Here is a 24,603-nt window from a genome sequence, read left to right as displayed (position 1 = left end):
GGTACTACTGCATTTGTATATGCCTTGAATATGTGTTTGTTAGTAAAAGACTATGATATTTTTCTGCCTCTCTTCATTCCCTAATCCACTTCTGGATGTGCAAAGACTTACGAGTGCTCCTAGAACAGTTAAAAATTGCTTTAAAAATCAAAGACCTGTTCTGGAGAAAAGATCTTGTCACCCACAAAAAAGTGATGTTGAAAAAGTACTAGCAATATCTACCTTCTGCACTCCCAGCACCACCACCCCCTGTGACATTACAGGGACTCCCACACAACAGTGAAAGTAGATGTAAGTGTCAGAACTTCATCTGCATTGTTCTTATCATTTATAAAATACTCTCACTTATATTATATTGCTTAATCCTCATGAATGATTCTACCTTGTTAGGTCACCTCAACAAGCAAGTATTACTAGCTCCAAGTAGATGATGTAACTTCTTAAGTACACAATAGAGCTAGGATAATTACATGGGTCTCCTGGTATCTAGTTAAGTGACTTTGCCACTGTAGTATTATAAATTTTAAGTATTCAAATACCTTCACTTGGTTACCTGTGGTTATCTTGGTAGACAAGATGTTACCTGATCTGGGGGGAAAATTTACTACATACTTGCAATAAGAATATATTATTTTAGAACACAGTGGTCACCAGCTAAAGTGTATACTATATGATTAACAGATTCAAAGTCAGAGTATAGACAGATACATGGAATATGTGCAAGGATCAACAAAATACTGTACTCACAGATGGAGAGACAAATGCGCAGAAAAAAAATGCAACTATGTGACACTCCCTTAACCAGCTGCAGCATGCTGAATTATAATAGGCGCTCAAACACTGGAACTGACAAGCTACATAACATATCAATTATAAAATATGTGTAGCCTGACAGAATTTAGAGAAGAGTAAAAAGTATATATTTTGCTGAGTAACAATTCAAGAATACAAATACTGACTGGGAGACCATAATTGATAAACAAGACATATATTACAGCAATAGGATATACTTGTCACAGCTTTCCATCCAGTTGGACCTTCTCCAAAAGATCTATACTCTAAAATGTCTTCTGAGGTTAACTGCAGAGCTGTCTCATATTTTTCCAAACAAAAATATACTTTTTTTTCCCCGACAGTAAAAGCTGTGCATACTCATTGTGAAAAGACTTCAAACACAGAAACACACAAAGTACAAATGAAAGCTCCCCATAATCCCACACTTTACAGCTTAATTAAAATTTTCTAGGGGCTTCCCTGGTGGCGCAGTGGTTGAGAATCTGCCTGCCAATGCAGGGGACACGGGTTCGAGCCCTGGTCTGGGAAGATCCCACATGCCACGGAGCGACTAAGCCCGTGAGCCACAATTGCTGAGCCTGCGCGTCTGGAGCCTGCGCTCCGCAACGGGAGAGGCCACGATAGTGAGAGGCCTGCGCACCGCGATGAAGAGTGGCCCCCACTTGCCGCAACTAGAGGAAGCCCTCACACAGAAACGAAGACCCAACACAGCCATAAATAAATAAATAAATAAATAAAATTTAAAAAAAAAAAAAAATTTTCTAAACTTTGCCCTATGTCTTGAAAATATGTATGTATAATGAATTATACGCATTACATATAAATATATTTGTTATATAAATATTTCATATCAATATGAAACATATATTATTAAACCGCTTTAAATAGTGTTAAATAGTAATATATTTGAAAACCTAAATGCAAGCATACCATACATACTATTCTGCAATTTATGTTTTTAATCTCTTAACAATTTATCCCTTAACTTTACAGATTACCTAATTCCAAGGGTAATTCTTTCATAGCCACAGTTGATTAAGAAAGAGAAATTCACTAAATGATACAAACAGAATAAACCATTTTTAAGATTCTAGACTTATTTTCACCTATAAATCCTGAAGAAAGTAAAAGAAAAGTGTTTCATTACACAAAAGGAATATTTTGACTAACTGTATCTAATATATAGTTTTGACTAACTATATCTGATATAATTTAGTATTCAAATGAAAAAATCTGATGAAGATTTAATTTGTCATGTCTAGAAGGCAATCTGTAACAAAAGCTCGAATGTTTGGCTAAGCAATTTCATTTCTAGGCATTTATCTTAAAGAAATAATTAAGAATATATTCAAAGATTTAGTTTGAAGGACATTTATGGTAATTTTTTTTTATGATAGTAGAAAAAAAATCTAAATGTCCACCCACAAAGAATTGGTGAAATACACTATATCATGTTTAATTGATGGACTACTACAAAGTGACTTAAAATAATTTTATAGGAATATATTTATTGAACTGAAAATATTTTCACAAGATATTAGGGGGGTACATAGGTATACTATATTTCTTAGAAAGTTAAATACACACCTATCATATCATCTAGCCATTCCATTCACTGGTATTTAACCAAGAGAAAAGTAAGTATATATCTATACACAGATTTGTACTTGGATACTTATAACAATTTTATTTGCAAGAGCTAGAAATTGGAAACAACCCAAATATCCATCAACAGGTGAATGGATAAACAAATTGTGGTATATCCAGAGAAGGGAATACAACTCAGCATTAAAAGGAATGAACTACTGATATGCAACAATATGGATGAATCTCAAAATAATTATGCTGAGTGAAAGAAGTCAGACAAAAATGAGAGTGTGTGTGTGTGTATACATGATTCCATTTATATCAAATTCTAGAAGGCTAATCTATAGTGACAGCAAATCAGTGGTTGCCTGGGGGTAGGGGGTTAGGAGGAGGAAAAGGTGAGAGGGAAGGATTACAAACGGATATGAGGAAACGTTGTGGGGGGTGGGGGACCCATTCATTATCTTGATTGTGGTGATGGTTTCATGGGTTAATACATATGCCCAGATTTTTCCAGTTGAATAGTTTAAATGTACAATTTACTGTATGTCAATTATACCTTAACAAAGCTGTCACATCACACAAACACACACACAAACTATACTTATGCTATCATCCCATTGCTTTGCTTGAAATCTAACACACAAATGGAAAAGCGCTTAAAACATAAACATGTAGTTTAATGAATTATTATAAATACCTATAATGAGCACCACGAAGGTCAAGCAACAGAACATTTCCAGCACGCCAGAAGCACCTCCCCCACACGTTCCCCTTCCTAGTCACAACTTCCTCCTTCTCCCCAGAGCTAACCCTATTCTGACTTTTATGGCAATCACTTCTTTTTTAAAAAAATGTTCTTTTACTATCTCAGTATGTATCCTCAAACAATATAGCTTAGTTTTTACATATTTTGGGGTTTTATATAAATAGAATGTGTTCTTCTGTGTCTGTTTTTTTTCCACAATAACATGTTTTTAAGAATCATTCACAGAGTGTAGTACATTGGTTTTTATTGCTCTATAGTATTCTGTTGTATAAATATACTACAATGTATTTATCCATCCTGCTGTTGGTGGGCATTTTGGTCCTTCCAGTTGGGGACTATTAAACAATACTGTTATGAACATTCTTTTAGGTGCATTCTTGTCTATATATACACGAAATAGAATGAAATTTCTGCCCCAACGTTCATAGCAGCACTATTTACAACAGCCAAGACATGAAAGCAACCCAAGCACCCATCAACAGACGATTGGATGAAGAAGATGTGGCATTCGCGTGTGCGCGCGCACACACACACACACACAGACACACATACACAAAATGGAATATTACTCAGCCATAAAAAGAGCAAAATACTGCCATCTGCAGCAATGTGGATGGGCCAAGAGAATATTACGTTTAGTGAAATAAGTCAGACAAATACTATATGATATCACTTATATGTGGAATCTAAAAAAAATAATACAAATGAATGTATATGCAAATAGAAACAGACTCACAGATATAGAAAATGAACTTGTGGTTACCCAAGGGGAGAGGACAGGGGTGAGGGACAAGTTAGGGGTATGGGATTAACAGATACAAACTATTATATGTAAAATAGATAAGCAACAAGGATATATTGTACAGCACAGGGCATTATACCCATTATCTTATAATAATCTATAATGAAATATAATCTGCGAAAATACTGAATCACAGTGCTGTACACCTGAAACTAACACAATATTGTAAATCAGCTATACTTCAATTAAAAAAGAAAAGAACCCCCAAAATTTCTGGGTCACAAGGTATATTTATATTTTACTTTACTTAATAATTTACATACTACCAAGAGTATATGAGAGTTCCTGTAGCTTCAAATCTATGTGTTATCTTCATAGCACTTATTGCTACCTGAAAATTTCTTGTTTACTTTTACTTGTTTAATATTCATCTTCCCCCAGTGTAGAGTGTGACCTCCAGAAGAGCAGGGACTTGGCCTGTCTTGTCCACTGCTCTACTCCTAGTACCTAGAACACTGACTGGAACAGCACTCAACACGCAACAGAGGCTGAACAAATATGTGTTGAATTACTAAAGGAATAAGTGAAAATTCTAGCCTATGAGTAATTTCAGCCTGGGCTAAACAGAAGGACAACTGGCCTTGCTCAGAGACTTATATGTTATGCAGTAAAAATAGTTATATGCTATGTAATAAAAAATGGATACATAATAACTTAAAAAACATGATTCTAGCTATTGAAAATGATGTGCATATACAGAGAATAAAAGTTGAAGGAAATAAACCAAAACTTAGAAATACTTGTCTTGGGTCTTTTTCTCTCTTCTCCCCACTTCTACCCCTAACTTTTACATATTTTCCAAAATTTCTTCAAAAAATGTATTATTCTTGGGAAAAAGGTAAACTTAAAAGCATGAACTACTGATACATAACTACTGATACATATAATAACATGGATGAATCTCACAGACATAGGTTCAGTAAAAGAAGTAGACATAAAAGAGTATTATTCCATTTACCTGAAATTCAAAAACAGGCAAAACTAATCTATGGTGACAGAGATCAGGCTAATGGTTACTTTGTGAGGATGCTGACTGGGAGGGAACATGAGGGAGCTTCCTAGGGCAATGGAAATGTTCTCTATCCTGTCCTAGGAGATGTGTACCTAAGAGGAATCAGAAGTAGAAAATTCATCAAGCTATAAACTTAAGATATGTGCACTTTACTGTACATAAATTATAATTCAATTTTTATTTTTATTTTTTTTGGCTGCACCCCGTGGCTTGCAGGATCTTAGTTCCCTAACCAGTGATCAAACCCAGGCCCCGGCAGTGAAAGCACCGAGTCCTAACCACTGGACCGCCAGGGAATTCCCAGTATACTTCAATTTAAAGAAAAGGAAAACATGTAAATGAAGAATGACTAGATAGGAACAAAAAATGGAAATGGCTTTTATGATTTTCTGATTTTTTGTAACCACATATTCCAATTAAAATAAATAATAGAGGTCCAGAAAGCTTTTAAGTATGTTAGTCAAGAATGCATTGACAGTATTAGATTTGTAAATCAAATTCCTCAAACTATGGAGAAGCAAAACCTTCCCACAACAGTTTCTGAGTCTTTTAATTTTCCTTTTCTTCAGATTCCTTTATTTTATGCAGCATGAGACATATTGTACATTTAGAATATAAGTTTGGAAATAAACTAACAGGTGAAACTAACAGGTAGCAGAGCTTTTCCCATTCCAAGCAAATCTGAATTTTCCAAAATCAATGATAATAATACTGCTCTCAACAGCAGAAGTCCTGAGAGCAGTCACCTAAAGCGTGAGATATATGCCATGTGGCTAATATGTTAAGAAAAATGCTTCCCTTTTTCTCAGTTCCTTGTGGGAAAACAGGATTTTCTACATTTCTTTGACACTGGTAGGTGTTAAATACGTTGTCTTACTATAATGCCAACTGGTTATTTATTTATTTATTTTTGGCTCTCAAGGTACTGCCTACTTTTCATGAATCAGCAAAATCAATATTCAAAGATTTTTTGCTATTATCAAAAGGTTGTTATTGAAAAATAAAATCTATTCTTACATTTGTAATGATTGCCTGACTACTCTATACTTTAAAACGTAATACACCTTAAAACCGAAACAAGCCCTACCTCATTCATTCAACTACTGAGTGCCTATTATGTGTAAGGCACTTTACTAGGTGCTGAGGATACAGAAAATGAATAGATATTGATCCTGCCCTCAAGAAACTCAGAGGGCAGTAGAAGATACATAAACAGACAATGGTACTTTACAACAGACAAAACCATGAGAATGTGAATGAATTAGTTTTAGATTAAACTGGCAACTGTGCATAGGATAGATTGGTAAGGGAAATACTAGAGGCGAGAGAGCACTTAGAATGCTAATCATGAGCTGGAGGTGAATTAATGAGAGATGAAATGAGGGTTAAGGTAATAGAAATATAAAGAGCAGAAATGAAAAATATTTTAAAGAAAAAATTTGTAAGACTAGGCAACTAAGGAGATAATAACATAAAGAAGAAGACTGAGTCAAAGACATTCAGTGGTGATAAGAATGGTCAAACTGGTGACAGACTTGTGGACACAGGTAGAGCTTATTTAGAAGAGAATATGCTCAGTTTTGTAATTTATTCTCCAGATATCAAGGTAGAAAGTAACGATCTGGAGGTCAGGCTAATGCAAAGGTTCAGGTCAAAAATTTGAGAATCATCTTCCTAGAGGCACTGAAGCCTTCAGAATAGAGGAACTCACAGTGAGAGAATGTACAGAATTCATTCTCTTAGGGGACGGAAAAATGAGACAGGTAGACAAGTCTTAAGCAGGAAAAGAAACCTGTCACAGAAAAGAATTTCCAAGAAAAAGAGTGCTTACTGAGTGTCAAATTGCTGCAGTGAAGACAAAGAATGAGGACTAAAAAGAAGCAAGTAGACTTGGCCATGCGGTTGGTCACTGATAAACCTTTCCCAGACACTATATTGTCACTGAGTTTGTTAACTCTTCACCCTGCAAATTATCTCTGCTTGTTATGATTATCTGTTTTTTCCTGACTTTCTTCAGAACTTTTCTTGTACTTTCTATTAGCATTTATCACATACCATATTCTTGCATAGCTGTATCTTTAATTCTCTCTTTAGACAGTACCCTCCCCCTCAAATATCTAGGTAAGAAACCTGATAATTATTTCTTGAATCAAGAGCCAAATAAATGGCCCATAATGGGATAATGAAGCAAAGAGAAAATGTTATAATACTTATCGTTTACTTTGCCAGTAGTGAAGCTAGATATTTATTTTTTAAAAATCCTGATATTTAATGTAAAGCAAATCTATTAAAAATGACTGAACACAGGACCAAAAGAGATTAGTTTGCATGCTTCAAGATAGACTGAGAACTAGCCAGTTTTCCCCTCCTACATCGAATCCTGGAAATGACCGAAAATTAATTAGTCATCACCTGAGAACAAAAGGGATTGAAGAGCTAGAAGCTGGGGATATTCTGTGATTTACAACAGACTAAATCAAACTAAAGAGAAAAATCAAGGGTAAGATCAATATGGATCTTCAAAGGTAATATAGATACAAAATGGCCACAGAACTATCAGTGCTCCATGCCCAAAGGCGGAATATAGGAACGGAGGAGGACCAAGGGGTAATCAACAGCATTATTAGTTGGAATACCACAGTGGGTGCAGCCAACTCAAATCAGCCTGTATTCATCCCATGCATAACACTCCTGGCAGTGACAGAGGGTATATGACCCCGGAGGGAGTACTGTGTATAAGATCTTAGAGAGACAGGGCAGTGTCCTAGGATACTGGTGATACCTAGAAAGAAAAGGAAACATTCATTCCCAATAGATCAGCCACCAGGATATCTAGCCCAGAAATATTTCTACTCGCTCCTTTATTCTCACTGAAAATTGAGTGAAAACTCCAATGGCAGGTTTTAGCCCTCTTCCCAAGCAAGCTGCATAAACAGAGGCAGAAAAGAGTCTAATAAGGAATTTCAATTATAAAAATACATATGCAATCAAAGGATGAGCAAATGCATGAGGAATATAAATCCCATTTAAGACAGAAAACAAGCTCAATCAACAAACACACCTAAAGAAAGAGTTAAAAATATAATCGGAATAGGATTTTATAAGTTGTTTTTTTAAAAAAATTTTATTTATTTATTTATTTTTGGCTGTGTTGGGTCTTTGTTTCTGTGCGAGGGCTTTCTCTAGTTGCGGCAAGTGGGGGCCACTCTTCATCGCGGTGCGCGGGCCTCCCACTGTTGCGGCCTCTCTCATTGCGGAGCACAGGCTCTGGACGTGCAGGCTCAGTAATTGTGGCTCACGGGCCCAGTTGCTCCGCGGGCATGTGGGATCTTCCCAGACCAGAGCTCGAACCCGTGTTCCCTGCATTGGCAGGCGGATTCTCAACCACTGCGCCACCAGGGAAGTCCTCAGAATAGGATTTTAAAATAAGTACGTTGACTTCCACTTCTAGCCATAATATAGTAACAGGAACCAGATGTACCCTTTATTTAAAACAACTAGAAAACTGGCCAAAATATATAAAACAACTGTGTTTAGACACTGGACAATAGGCAACACAGGCCTATGATTCCTAAGAGAGGGGAAACAAACAAGGTGAGGCAAACGATCTCCTGACTTTCTGTGTGGAGGCACACTCTGAACTTCACAGCAGGGACAGAGATCCCAAGCACAGCACGGGTGTCTTGCGGAGTAGAGGAGACAGAAATAAGAATTCAAGAAGTCTCAGGTTTCTGGAAGATGCGGGGCTAAGTTCTGGAGAGGAGGGAGTGATGCAGAAAAAATAAAAAGTTCACAAATCTGCATGGGGTGCCATTAAGTCTTTGCTAAATTCTAAGATATGTGTGTACAAGATCAAATTCTACAAGGTTGGGCAAGGAGTGACTGGGGTGCTGTCAGCTACACAGTTCCCAGAGCTCACATAGGGCTGAGATCATTCAAATTTCCACCAGCCAAAGTGGAGAGTTCTCACTGATCATTCAAGGCACTCGAGTAGAGACCTTAGTAGTGAGGCTAAATTGTTTCTAGCGTAAAGGTTATACTTTAACACCCATCCTAACACAACCTGAAAGGATCAAAAAGAACTATAAGTAACTTAACTGCCTATCAAATCTCAACACTCTTTAAGAAAAGATGGCAAAATCCAAAGACTTGACAATGTGAGGTTCACAATGTCTGGCATCCAATAAAAAAAAGCACTAGACATAACAAAAAGCAGGAAAATGTAACCTATAGCCAGGAGAAAAACAGACAATAGAAACAGACCCAGATATGATATAAATGATGGAATTATCAAACAATAACAACAAAAGGGTTATTTTAATTATGTTCAAGTATTTAAAGGAAAACACAGTGATGAGAAAAAAAGGAACATCTAGAGATAAGTATATATGTTTACTATCTTCCCAGACATAAGAGAATAAATCACATCTAAGAAAAAAAAATAGGAAATGGGAAAAAGAACCAATTGTAGAACTTGGAAACAAAAAGCCTAAGTGTTGAAATACAAACCTCAGTTGACTTGAGAAACCTAAAGCCTCAGCAATGGAAAATACCTTGAATCAGTATAACTGACCCAGAAGAATTCCCCCAAAACTCAGGAACTGATGGCACAAGGAACTCTGAAAGTTGGTGTGAGTGAAGCTAAACTAAGGGTGATCAGTTGAAGACGTTTTAAGAAGCAATTCAATCCCCAAATCTCATCCCTCATTCTACGTAATTGGGTGTGTGCCCTGACTTCTACTCCAGTAGAAACCTGGAGGCTTAGTCTCTTGAGAGACTAAAACAGAGGGTTCCTAAACTAAGGATCCTAGGCACAGCTGAGGACAGGGATACCACTGAAAACAAGAGGATTACATAAACATATGCATACTGGATACTGACATGCCTCAGTCTTCCTTACCCATGAGGTAACCAAGCTTTTACCCTCTGGGTAGAAGACTGGAAGAATTTTCTTGTCAACTCAAGAGTGAATATACAAACACTGGGTATCTCTAATAAAAGAACACAGTCAGATCACTCTTATAGTTAAACTCAGAGCTGACAAATCCCATCCACTGGCTTAGTTTCCAGTCAGCTTCTTAGTTCCTCGTTCTTGCCAGGAATTGACAACCAAATACGTCTACTAATCATCTAAAAAAACCTCCTAACATAAAATACATAAACCAAAACATACACAACAACAGAAAAAACTCAAATTGGAGGAAAAAAGGAGAAGAAAATACAGCAAAATTGTTGCTGTTCTCAGAGAGCTAAGAAATTGTAAAATCATCAAATAAGAAACAGGTGTTCCTTTTAAAGGAACAATCAGGGAAAGAAATAAACTTACAGATATTAAAAATATGATAGCAGAAGAAAAGTTGGAAGAAAACTTTTATAAAATCCCCCAGAAAGCAGAGCTGAAAGACAAAAACATGGATAACAGGAGAATAAAAAAGAAAAGAAAATTCAAGGGCCAGTCCAGGAGGGTCAATATCTGAATAATAGGCATTCATGAGAGAGAAGAAAAAGAAAATTAGGGAAGGAAACCATCAACTAAGTAATTCAAGGCAATTTCCTAGAACCAAAGTATATGAGTTTCCAGATTAAAAGGGCCCACCAATAGCCCAAAGCTGTGAAGCAAAACAGACCTACGCTAAGGTGTATCATTGTGGAATTTCAGAAGACTGGGGACAAAGAGAAGATCGTACAAACTCACAGACAAAAAACATTAATTCTCAACAAAGCATCAGGAACTGGATCACTCAAAGCTTTTCAAAAGCAATCCTGGAAACTACAAGATAATGGGACAATGTCCTCATTACTCTGAAGGGAAAGTATTTCCAACTTAAAATTCTATTCCAAGACAAACTATTAAATATTATGGATGACATGCAAGATCTCAAGGCATGTAAGGTTTCAAAAAAATTTACTCCTATACACCCTTTCTTCAGGTTTCTGCTCAAATAATGTATCAGAGAGGCTTTCCTTGACCACCTTTTATAAAGGAACAAATCTTCATCCCCATCCTGGTTTTCCTATCCTTCTTACCGTCTCTGAACCAGTGACATAGTACATTTTCTTTTAATCTGCCCAACCTAAAACACTCTCACTAAAATATAAGGTCTAAGAGGGAAAGGGCTATATGTTCATTGATGTGTTCTGAGCACCTAGAACTGTGTCTGATAGACAACAGACCCTCTCTAAACAATGTATTGCTGTGACAGAAATAAAAAAATAAAATTTCAAAAGTAGACATGGAGCAATAGCATGATCAGACTATCTATTCATGTATGAGGATAAAATGCAGGCATTTTCAGAAATATAAGGTCTCAGTGGTCTCTTTCAGAGACCTTTTTCTGAAAGAAGAATATTCTCCAGAAGGGGAGGAAAAGATCATTCCCTATGCGGACTATGGTTTCCCCATTTACCCTAAGTAGGAAATCTATCTCTCTTACCAACTTAAATCAGCAGATAAATTCTACCGCTGGTTCTCCCCTTTCACAAACAAAGAAATAGCTTTCTCTGAATTAATTCAACCTTACTGAAATTCCTAAATACAATGATTCACGTAATAGAAATTCATGCTTAAAGACACAGAAAACACAGACTGCCAAAAGCCTCACATTAATAGAATTTGGCTGGGTATGGTTATGGCCAAGAGCAGAATAGCTGATGCTTCTTCCTCTCCCTTCACTGTAGCCTAGCTGCAGCTACAGCTGCCAGACATGGGAGAAGCTCACTGCTCACAGAACAGAATGCCAGCTTTGAACCATAACTAAAGGCAAGCTGCCAATAATCAGCAGGAGATAGATGAAATTAATACAGAAGTTAACAGGAAAACTGGACTGCTTTTCAGAAACTTGTCTATTCAATTAAGGCCTGTTATGCTTATATTTCCAAACATGTGAAGCTTAAAAACGATTTATTTAATCATTTCTGACAAATCCATTTCATTCATCAAATGTTCAGAAAACTGTTTCCTAAGATTTGTAGACATCAGCTCTTTAGACCTAGAAAACTGACCATGAACTCTTCTAGTACAGTAGTCAAGTCACTTATTTCTTTTTTTCTTTTCAATCCCCCACACTAGGCATAGTATTAAACACATAGTACTGAATAAACTGACACAATTCCCTCATTACTAGAAGACACTGAGGTTCAGAAATGTTATATGGCTCACCCCACGATGTTTATATTACAAGTCAGATCTAGGACTGGCACACAGACCTCACTTGGGATTTTTCTTTTAATGTCTGACCGAATTTTAAAAAGATAAGGGGAGACCAACAGCAACTTTTTGGATCATGAATCATGGTGGCTCTTTCATGCAGTTAGCAGTCCCTAAAAGTTAACTAGAAAAATTTACAAGTAATCCAATTAGATAAAGTAACTGTTACAAGTGTCTAATAAAAATTCAAAAGGAAATATCCTAAATTTTACATCCAAGGACAGGCTAATTTTATCTGTGTGAACTCAACATTTGCATACCCCTTCTGAAGTATACACCAATTTAATATCTTTCTACATTGACATCTACCATCCTCAGGCACGTGAAAGCAACATTCGCCGATACATCTGCACAATAGATTATGTTCAGTTAATTAAGCTCATAAAACATGTGAGGGGGATGTGATTGGGAAGGTAGATAGGGGCTACATTATTACATCAATTCTATATGAAATCCTGATTTTATACACTAAAGGCAATGAGGAACAATAGAAATATTTTAAGCAGAAAACTGACAAGGATCAGATCTGCACTGTAGAAAGATCATTTTGACAGCAACATGGAAGATGGATTAGAAGAGGGACAGATCTGGAGCCAAAGAGACCTTAGGCTGCTGAAGTAATTAAAGTGAGAAATGATGAAGGTCAAAAGTAAAGCACTGATGGAAGAAACTGGAGAAGTGAGGACAGATTTAAGCACTACTGCACCTGGAACCCTGGTTAATAATTTTAAAACCCAAAGAATTAAAACTTAAGTTAGAGTCATACTGGTGTTATAAAGTGAGTAAAACCCTCAAAGTTTATTTAAACTCATAATGAAAGGCAAATGAACAACTTTTCTAACATTACCTTTATGCTGTTAAGATAGTAACTAAAGGCCGCAAAAATTGTCACTTAGTCTCTCTGAGTAACCAAGTGTCTAAAGGTATTTTGGCTAAAACAAAGCCCTTTTTCAGTCACCAGAGCCAGCATCCTAATATGTTACCACTGAAAGGGAAAGACAGGAAATGAATCAATAAACCTCAGGCACATGCTTGGCCTGGAAAGACACAGAATATCAAGGAGCAGAAATCTGAAAACAAAGGCCTTGGGTAATTTAATTACCAGGCCGGAATCTGCTGACTGCCGGTTTAATTGTTTGAACAGTGCCGAAACGGTCTGACAAGGTGACCACCCTAAGATTTTGCACCATTTTCTGTGTGTGACCACATGGACAAACATGAGAAAGAGCTCTAAAGAATGTAGGAATCTTGAATAACTTTCATTAATCACACCTTTGATTCCAAAGGAAAATTTGAGTCAAAACCTTATATTTATAACTAACTCTAGGCTCTTTTTAGCAAATTCATTTGCCATTACAAACTCCATGCTGCTAGATTAAGAAAGTAATATCCTTCAGAGATGAGCACCAACTGCTATGTAAGAAATGGAAAACAAAAATTACTCAGATTAAATGTATATGCTCTTATTTATCATTATACTCCAAAAAGGTTATTTTAGGGAGGCGTGGGAGTTGGAAGAAAGAATATAACTGTAGGGTGGTAACTACCAGTAAGTACTCAAAAACTGCTCAGTACACTAGAGGAAGCCAATTTTCTCCCTTGATTCAGTTAGTATTTCCTCATTCATGTTTATCTCCTGAAGAGTAGTCCGACAGAAAACTCCTTTCAAAATCTGAACAAAGAAGTACCTTCAGACTACTTCACCTGGCAGTGTTCTCCTGTTGTCTTCACCGAGTAAACAGGGTGTATAAGGCCAAAGTAGACTATTACACCATTCATTCAACAAGTGTTTATAAAATGCTGTGTATTGTGCCAAGTCCTCAGCAGAAGCTTACAATCTAGTAGAGATAAAAAGATACACAAGGGGCTTCCCTGGTGGCGCAGTAGTTGAGAATCTGCCTGCCAATGCAGGGGACACGGGTTCGAGCCCTGGTCTGGGAAGATCCCACATGCCGCGGAGCAACTAGGCCCGTGAGCCACAGTTTACTGAGCCTGCGCGTCTGGAGGCTGTGCTCCGCAACAAGAGAGGCCACGACAGTAAGAGGCCCGCGCACCGCGATGAAGAGTGGCCCCCCCTTGCCGCAACTAGAGAAAGCCCTCGCGCAGAAACGAAGACCCAACACAGCCATAAATAAAATAAAGTAAAATAAAAATAACCCCAAAAAAAAGTTTAAAAAAAAAAGATACACAAGAAGACCTTAAATAACAATGAAAGGCAGTATGTAAACAAATTCTAAAGTGAGTTGTGCAGGAAAGAGAATTAAATGCTTTCAAAAGAGGAAATCAACGTGGATAGAATTCATTGAGAAAGACTTTACTGAAAAGATGGAACTTCAACTAGGCCTTTAAAAAAGCCAAGACTTGGGCTTCACTGGTGGCGCAGTGGTTGGGGGGGTCTGCCTGCCGGTGCGGGAGACACGGGTTCGGGCCCTGGTCTGGGAGGATCCCACGTGCCATGGAGCGACTGGGCCCGTGAGCCACAATTACTGAGCCTGCGCGTCTGGAGCCTGTGCTCTGCAGCAGGAGAGGCCACGATAGTGGGAGGCCTGCGCACCGCGATGAGGAGTGGCCCCCGCTTGCCGCAACTAGAGAAGGCCCTCGCACAGAGACGAAGACCCAACACGGCCAAAAATAAATAACTAAATAAATAAAAATTTTTTAAAAAGGCAAGACTTGAATACGTAGAACACAAAGAGCGTTCTAGGGCTCCAGATCAACAAGAGCACAGATTTGGAATCAGAAATTCATGCGTTCTATTTTGAGAATCAAAATGAAGATCTGAATAGTTATGGGTTTTGTGGTCATTAGATTAGATTTGGTCATTAGATTTGGTAAGTCCACTAGCCAGTTTCCAAAGTACTGAAGACAGGGGCTTAATTGCTTCCTACTTCCATTAAAGATAAGGAAGGAATATGGGACCAAAGCAACTCAAGAAGCTCTATCAAGAAGAACAGTTAGTTGTATACACCATCGTGGACAAAACTGTTACATGCTTTGCCTGTCTTTAGTTTTAATGATAATTTAATTAATTATGATTAAATCAATTATATCCTTCAAGATTCAATTAATTGACATGCTTAAGGGGATAGGGGAGGGCAGAGAAACCTTCCGGCAGAAGAAAGAGTAATGTGTGATGTGAATGACAGAAGAAGCTTGTTAAGTTCAAAAAACTTTAAGAAGGCATATAACCAGTTAGTATAGTGGAGTCATTCACAGCTTAGGCTCTGAAGACAGACTACGGCTTCAAGCCTTGGTTAAGTCGCTTATTTGCTTGCGTGCTCTGCGACCTGAGCAAATGGTTTAACCTGTTCCTCAGTTTCCACTACTGTAATATGGAGATATTACTAGTCCCTATCTTGTAAGATTTTTGAGAGGACGAAGCGGCACAGTAAATGTATAGGGCTTAGCACAATGCCTAGCACAAATGTTCAAGGAATGATAGTCTTTATTGTTATTGCTTTTAAGGCTCAGATGTGTACAGTGCAATCATCCTTGTTGGCATTGTTGCGATTCCTGGACTTTATTCCAAAAACAATGAAGCCTCTGAAAAGTTTTAACAGTTTTAATTGGATTTTTGTTTTAAAAATATGGCTTACTTAGTACCTCTCATAAGTAACCCCAAAGGAAAAATTTATTCTAGAATTTACTACCAAGAAAAGTTTTCCTTTCTTTGGAGAATCTGTACCTTTCTTTCTTTTAGATAAAATTCTGTAAATGACTGTATCTTCTTTTCATTTGACAGCCAGAAAGCTTAGAGCCAAACCTGAAGCGCTTGGGCCCTTACTGCTTGCATATTTGTGTTCACTTCCCCTACCTCCCATGGTTGTTTTCTACTCTTACATGTGTTTTCTGATTCAGTTCTTTATTCTTGTTTATATTTTACAATTATTGTTTTTGTATTATTTTCACTTAAAGCTACTTCAGCCATTTATGGAATGAGGTGCGATCTAATTAACCAAACAAAAATAAAGGGCATAATCACCATAGCCTCATAATGCATGAATCATGCATTGTAGATGCATTCTCAGCATGCCACCAAAATCACTTTTTTGGCCTAAACCTAGTCAGATGAAGCAAGAAAACCAGATGGCACAGGAAACCTCTCTCTATGCGAAGAAGGAACAGATGAGGAGAGTGCAAAGACCTACGGCCTTTCCTGAATTAGCAGGGCGCAGTTAGGGCAATCAGTGCCAGGAGCAGAAGAGAACTTGAAAGTGGCAAGCTGCTGGGAAGTTATGTACAGGCTCAAGGTTAGAGTTTTTATTTTTTGTATATGAAAGTTTTTTCCAAAAGTACTTCACCCTCTTCTTAACCTTCAGTCGCTCCACTGTTCTGTTCTCAGCTCATGAGACCCCTTTGCTGTTTCACTTATCTCCCTCCTCAACTTGGATCTCATGGTCAGCCACTTCAACACTGCTCGAGTCCTACATGCATTTGTCCTGTACCATTCCATTCTCCGACCTGGGTCATTCATATTGTCTACTCTTTCCCCTCCTGGGTTGGAAAGCACTGCTGACTATGAGTCTACCATGAACTCCCTCCCACATAGCTAATCATTGATGCTTTTATTCATCCCTTGACTGTCATATGAACACTGCCAGCTGCTCTAAACCTTTCCCCATACTACAGTGTCTAATGTATTGCTCTTTCCCTGATGTCTCATGTGCTACATTACAGAATGAATTAAATCTATTCTATATTAACAAATTCATCTTCCTTCTATTTCCCCCAAAGTACCTCTGTAGCCATATCCTCAGCACAAGCTCTAATTCTCACTGTAACTGCACCCATGCACACTTTCTCAGAGAAGAAGGAATTCCTCTCCTCTAAGCTAACCATTCCCTCTGTGCTCTTGATCTCACTGTCTCTTGTTTACCCTTGTTTCACCAACTGTGTCTTCTTTCCTGCCTATATTCTTTTCTTTTCTAGCTTCTTCAAACACTAAGACCAACACCACAAAAAAAGCATGATACAATACTGAATTCTATATACCCCAATTATCCCTCAATTCTTTCCTTCTCTCCTTCTTTCTACCTTAAAAACCTCAAAATAATTTTATAATACCTTTCTCCCTTTTCTCACCATCCATATGTACATAACTTCTTGACATTTGGCTTTACCTCCCAATTTATTGAAAAGTACTCTCTTCAAAGCATTGATGATCTCTTAATGACAAAACACACCCCTTTTCGTTCTAAACCCTCGCTTGTCTAATCAGGACAGAAACTACCCTTACTTCCCAAGATATTCTTCTACTTTACCAATTCCACTTTACCCACCTGCCTCCTAAATGAAGGCATAATCAAAACTCACTTCTTAGCTGCCTTCTCTCTGAGGTCTCATTATTAATTATAGCTTCACTCATACTTCTACACAGATAATTGTCAAATCTATACCTCTATTACTAAACTCCCCTTTTTTGAGAGAAAAGGATTTACTGAGGTATAAATTACACACAATAAAATGCAAGTTCTTAGGTGGTTACTTAGATGAGTTCTGATAATGACATACTCTGTATAACCACTACTCAAAACAAAAATAAACAGTTCCATCACTCAAGATCGTCCCCTCTTATCCCTTTGCTGTCAATTTTCCCCTCTCCTCAGAAAGAGTGAAAAGAGACAACCACTTTTCAGCTTCTTGTAACATTATTATTATTTTTTTACTTATTTATTTATTTTTATTTTTGGCTGCATTGGGTCTTCGTTGCTGCGTGCGGGCTTTCTCTAGTTGTGGCGAATGGGGGCTACTCTTCGCTGCGGTGCACGGGCTTCTCATTGCGGTAGCTTCTCTCGGTGCGGAGCACAGTCTCTAGGTGCACAGGCTTCAGCAGTGTGGCATGCGGGCTCAATAGTTATGGCTCGTGGGCTCTAGAGTGCAGGCTCAGTAGTTGTGGCGCATGGGCTTAGTTGCTCCGTGGCATGTGGGATCTTCCCGGACCAGGGCTTGAACCCCTGTCCCCTGCGTTGGCAGGCGTATTCTCAACCATTGCACCACTGGGAAAGCCCCTTGTAACATTATTATTGTTGCCTGTTTTAGCAACTTGTTTATGTTGCTGCATGTATAAGTAGTTCATTCCTTTTTATTGCTGTGTCATCTTCCTGTATTGCTGTATTGCTATACCACAATTTGTGCTATACCACGATTTGTTTTGGATACATTTTCCTGCAGATGGACATTTGGGTTGTTCCTTCTTGTGAAAAAGGTTGCTATGAATATTCTTGTACAAGTCATTTTATGAATATTTGTTTTCATTTTTCTTGAGTAAATACCTAGGAACTGAATAGCTCAGTAACAGGATAGATATATGCTTAACTTTGTAAAAAACTGAAAAATAGCTCTCCCAAGTGGCTGCACCATGTTACACTCCCACCAGCAATGAAGGAGAATACTAGCTGCTTTATATCCTCCTAACATTTCATATAATCTTTTAAATTTTAACCATTCTAGTTGATATGTAATGTTACCTCATTGTAGTTTTTAATTTGCATTTCCCTGATGATTAATAACATTTAGTAATTTTTCATGTGCTTATTGGCCATTTATATATCTTCTTTTGTGAGTGTTTGGTTCCAGTCTTTTGCACATTGTTAAATTGGGTTGTTTGTCTTGTTAGTGTTGAATTTAAGTTCTCTTCTGAAGGTTATTTGTTTCTATCTTAAACTGCCAACAGCTCACATCAAACTAAATGTCCTGATGTTATTTCCAACAGCACATCTAAAATCTAATTTGTAATTTTTTAGTTGGGAACGAGGCCTCTCTATTGCTGTCAACCACATCACAAATATTCTTCAATCACATTTGCTTTAAATCCTAACTCTCGATGTTTTCCTCTTGACAGTCAATAAGAACTCTTGAGAGATGGCAGATAGTAATTATTAATGTACAGGCTCTGGAATTGCATGGTTCAAATTCAAACTCTCCCACTTATTTGCTGTGTGACTTCGGACAAATTACTGAATCTTTCAGTGCCTATCTTACAAAGTTTTTGTGAGGTTTCAATAAATAAATTATGTAAAGTATTTTAAATAGTACCCAACAAAAAGGGAGTACTCAATAAATATGGCTTGTTGTTATTCTGGAAATGCCTTTTGCCTAAAATCTTTTCTCATGAATCTAACAACTAACATCGTAATCTAGGCATTCAGCCTCTTACCTCTAGACAATAAAAAGTCCCCTAAATAGCCTCCTTCCTCTCCTCTAATTCAGACTACACACCCCTGCTGGACTTATCTTCCTAAAAAAGTCCTTACACATATCATCGCCTTTTGGCTCTTCACCATCTTCTGGCTCACAGATGCCCACTCTGACAAATAATCCTAAGCCTTTATCCAAACACTCAAGGTCTTCCACAACTGCTCCTACACACCCCTCTAACATATGCTTCTTACTTACAGCAGTAGGGAAAGAATTCAAAAGCTATCAAAAGATTGTGCCTTAAACAGAAAAAGCCAGAAGCTGCAATATAAGCATATTACTTAGGAAAATGGAGGTAAATCTAAATTAATCAGCTGAAAGAAGTACAAGTGGTTGACTCTGAGAAAGGGAAATGGGGGTGGGGAAGAGGATGGGAAACAGGGATTTTTTGGTAACAAATCTTGCAGAATTATTTGACTTCTTACCTTAGTACATGTTTAACTTTTGTAAAAATAAAAACTTGTAAGATAGAAAGATACAGACCAAGAAAAACGGAAAGAAAGAAAGAAACAAACGGAGGGAGGGAAGAAGGGAGGGAAGAAGGGAGGGAAGAAGGGAGGGAAGGGAGGGAGGGAGGGAGGGAGGAAGGAAGAAAGGAAGGAAGGGAGAAAGGAAGGAAGGAAGGAAGGAAGGGAGGGAGGGAGACTGATTATTAACTGAGGCAATTTGGTTGTCCTTACCTAAGGATAATCTGTAGACCTACGTAAGGAATAGTTGGGCACATCCATTTACTTAGAGGAGTTATCCTATTTGCAGATTGAAGAGTCTGAATTTTATCCAATAAATAATAGGAAGGTAAGTAAAGGTTAATGAACATAGTAGTAATATAATAAAAATAATAGTTGGGGAAGATTAAACAGGAAATATATCAGAAATGTACTTGACTGGAAAAGAAATAGGGCGTGGTAAAACATGAGGTCTTCATAATTGAGACATGAGGGGAGGAAAGCCTAGATAAGGGTGATGACTGTGGAAACAGAAGGGTTTAATTTCAAGTTATTTTTCAAGAACACAGAGTATGACTTGCTGGCCACCTAAATACAAAACTAAGAAAAAAAAAAGGAACACAATGCCCTCCCGCACAGAGGAGGCACTAAAGGTATATTTGTAAAGAGTAATTCCAACATTATAAACATGAACATTAAATCTTAATATATAGTTCTTAATACATAGTTGAATATTGTTTCTGTGGTTCTGTTTCATCTAAAACAGACTGAAAACATTTTGGCTCAGAATTCACTTAAAACGTTATACATATTTTTCATTACTTGATTAATGTTCCGTGGACTGCATCTTTCCACTTCTATTTTACTGTCTTCATGGGCTCCACGTGAGAAACTTGCTGGCTTTGCCTGCAACTACTTGAATCTACAGTTTACTCTGTCTTATCTTCCATATTTACTCTAGCTATTTTACATGAAAAATCCCCAAATTATGCTTCAATTTATATAAAACAATGTGATCCAAACCTTTATCATCAATGGTCTTAGCAAGAAGTAGCAACTTAGAATATTCCATTTTCATAGAAATGACATCTAACACATAATAGCCATTTCTATCTAGTTTACTCATAAAACTACAGCCTGAAGCTTTAAAAAATATTCCAATGAATAAAGCCTTAAAAATCCTTCCCTTGACCTCAACTACCTTCCCATTTTTTTTTCTCCCTTTCTGAAGTGGGAATCCTTTTAAGAGTTTTCTATTTGGCTCTCTCCATTTTCCTCTCTTATCTGCTCGTCAATGTAGCTTTGGCTCACTCACGCCACCAAAACTGCTCTTACCAAGAGCCAGATACAATGGTCAATTGTCATTCTTTATGTTTCTTGACTATCAGCAGCATCTGACACAGATGTTCACTCTATCCTCCTGAGAACACTTTCTTCACTTGGTTTCCAAGACACTGCATTCTCTAGGTTTTCTTCTCTGTCTTCTTTGCTAGTTCTTTCTATTTTCCTGAGGTTTTAATGTTTGAGTGCCTCGGGGATCAGACATTGGTCTCTTTCCTAATCATATTCTCTACTTGGGTGGTCTCCATCTGTCAAGAAATCCTACTGATTCTACTCATTCAAATACCATGAGTGACCACTTGGCACCATGTACACTACTGCTACCCTGGCCTGAGCCATAATCATTTCTCACTTGGGACTACTGGTCTCCTACCTGGTCTCCTGTTTCCATCCTTGCTCACTACAATCTATTCTCAACACAGCAGCCAGCGATGCTTTTAAAATGTTAGCTTAGATACAATCACTTCTTTGCTCAAACACCTCTCTAATGGTTCCCTAATTCTATTCAAGGTAAGAGCCAAAGTCCTTACATGGTCTACAAAGCCCCCAAATCTGCCCCACTCCTGCCTTCCATTTACTTTTCTGACCTCGTCTGACCTTTCTACTATTCCTCCTTGCTAGTTCTTGCTCTTCCCTCTTGCTTGCTTCTCTCCACCTACACTGGACTCCCTGCTGTTGCTTGAACACACCAAGCACACTGCTGCCTCAGGGCCTTTGCATTTACTCTTCCCTTTTCTTGGGCCACCCTCTCTTCCCCATACCTATATGGCTGTGCTTTCTAGTCTCTGTTCAAATGTCAGCGAGGCCTTCCCTGACCACTGTATCTCATACTGCAATCAACTCTCCCACTCCACATGCCCCCTTCCTTGCTTTATTTCTATAGCATGTACCATCATCTAGTATACTATACAGTTTACTTATTTTGCCTATTGTATCTCTCCCCACACAGAAAGGCAAGGTTCCTGAGAAAAGGAATTTTCGTCTGTTTTCTTCATTGTGGTACTCTTCCCACACAGAACAGTGTGGGACATATAGTCAGTTTTCAATAAAGATTTCTTGAAAGACAATTAATATGGTGTAGCCAGCATTGCAAACCAGATCTTTCTGGCTTCAAAGCCCACACCATTCTATTAAAACTTCAGTTAAGAAGCCGTTTAGTTGAAACAAATAGCTAAAGAATTTAAATAGCTTGAAGATATAGAAATAGCAACTATCCAAAATGAAATACAGACAGAAAGAGGAATTTTCAAAATTGGAGTCAGTGAGCACTGGGAGGATTTCAAACAGCCTAATATATGTGCAATTGGAGTCTTTGACGAAGAGGCCAGAAAAATAATGGCTGGAAATTTTCTGAATTTGATGGAAACTTAACATTCACAGATTCAAGGAGCTCAGTGAACACCAACCATAAGAATCATGAAGAAAACCACACAAAGGCACATCATAATGAAATTGTTAAAACCAGTGGTAAACAGAAAATCCTGAAAGCAGCCAGAGGAAAAAAAGGCACATTATATACAGAAGAATAAAGGAAAAAGATAACGGCAGATTTCTTGTCAGAAATAATGCAAATGAGAAGACAGTGGAGCAATATCTTTAAAGCACTGAAAGGAAAAAAGTCAACCTAGAATTACATACCCAGTACGAATATCATTCAAAAATAGACAAAATAAGGATTATTTTAGACATACAAGAGCTGAAAGATTTCATCGCCAACAGACCTGCACTGCAAGAAATGCTAAATAAAGTCCTTCAGGCAGAAGAAAAATGATGCCAGATAAAAATATGTATCCACATAAAGGAATGAAGATGAAAACATGCATCTACATACAGAGATGTGGCAATGGTAACTCCACTAGTAAATGTATAAGATTTTTAAAAATATTGAAATCTCTTTAAAACATAATTGACTTTTTAAACAAAAATAATGAGACTGTATTTTGTGTTTTATAAAATAGGTATAAATAACATGTATGACAAGGAAATAAAGGCGAGGAAGGGTTAAATAGAAGTATATTATTGCCAGGTTCTTACACTCTATGTGAAGTGGTGAATATTACTTGAAGGTAGACTGTAAGTTAAAGACTTGTACATGAATGTTCATAGCAATTCATGTGTAACAGCCAAAAACTGAAACCAACCCAAATGTGTATCCATACATGAATGGATAAGCAACTTGGAGTATATTTACAAAATTGGATACTACTTACAGTAAAATGAAACGATATGTTATTACGTGCAACAAAATGGATGAATCGTAAAATAATTATACTGAGAGAAAGAAGCCAGACAAAGAAAGGGTACAGACTATATAAACATCTTTATATAATAAAACTGTAGAAGACATAAACTAATCTATAGTGACAGAAAACAAATCAGTACTTGCCTGGTGGTGAGGTGGGGCAAGAAAGATTACAAAGGGTCACAAAGAAACTTCTGTGGTGGTGGTTTCTTTCACACATCTGCGTGTGAAAACTTACTAAATTGTACACATTAAATGTGTGTAATTTACTGTATGTGAATTCTTCAATAAAGCTGTTTAAAAAACAATTTCGGACTAAATTTAGGTTAAAAAACAAAATATTTAGACTACCTACAGTGTTCTTGCTCCATAAAGTAAAAATAAAATAGATGAAAGCTAGAACCAATAAAACAGTTATAATTTTTTTAAGGGTTAGAATGGATCATAGAAACCAATTAATCAAATATTTTTTTATTAGAGACAAAGGAACTGAGTCCCAGAGAGGTTTAGTGACTTCCCAGAGGTCTTACAGCTAAAGTTAACAGCTTACTAAACTATAAGATCCACAATAGCAGGGACTGTGTTATTTAGGTCACCACTGTATCCCCTACACCTAGTACAATGTCTGAGACATAGTACAAGCTCAATAAATATCTGACTATCTTTACCCTGGAAAGAAAGGTAAAAAGGAAGATAAATGAGAGAAAATCTCCTTTGCAATATGACTGAAAGTTTCCCCCTTTGATTCTCCAATCTCTTTAACACAGATGAGAGAATTAAGCAATAGCTTTAATATCATAAATACAAGAGACTAAATTATAATCCATATTTTTAGCTTACTGGATATTTTATTATATTCCAATGCTTAAAAATTTCTAATTCACGTTAGCAACTTTAAACAAGCAGAAGAATTAATAGAAGATACTCTATTCATAAAGCTTACTGACATTTTCAAATTTAAAAAAAAAAATGGAAAGAAATGTGCTTACCAAAAATTTCTCCATTTTTGGCATATTCTGTCACAAGGTACAACATGCTTTTGGTCTCCATTACCTATTGATAAATAATTCCACATTAGTCTCACAGGAAAAGATTGCAACATTCCATGGAGTTACCTAAATTAAAACTACTAATAAAAGCATCAAGTTATGAATAATTCAGAAGCTGGTGAAGTTGACAAGACTGACAATATCCTTATGCTAATA

General features: G+C 37.2%; 1 protein-coding gene across 6 annotated transcripts in view; it reads right to left on the bottom strand.

Annotated features, from left to right (window-relative positions):
- Positions 1–24,603, bottom strand: part of SIK2 (salt inducible kinase 2) — a 131,887-nt gene that overhangs the window by 92,991 nt on the left and 14,293 nt on the right. For all 6 annotated transcript variants that reach the window (XM_082476858.1, XM_082476860.1, XM_082476856.1 and 3 more), the window contains exon 3: positions 24,388–24,451. In XM_082476858.1, the coding sequence (XP_082332984.1) occupies positions 24,388–24,451 (64 nt within the window). The remainder of the gene's footprint in view (positions 1–24,387; positions 24,452–24,603) is intronic.

This window comes from Balaenoptera physalus (assembly GCF_965194825.1).
Source record: "Balaenoptera physalus genome assembly, chromosome: 10".
In the NCBI taxonomy this organism is placed as follows: domain Eukaryota; kingdom Metazoa; phylum Chordata; class Mammalia; order Artiodactyla; family Balaenopteridae; genus Balaenoptera; species Balaenoptera physalus.
This window is presented reverse-complemented; position numbering and strand designations above follow the sequence as displayed.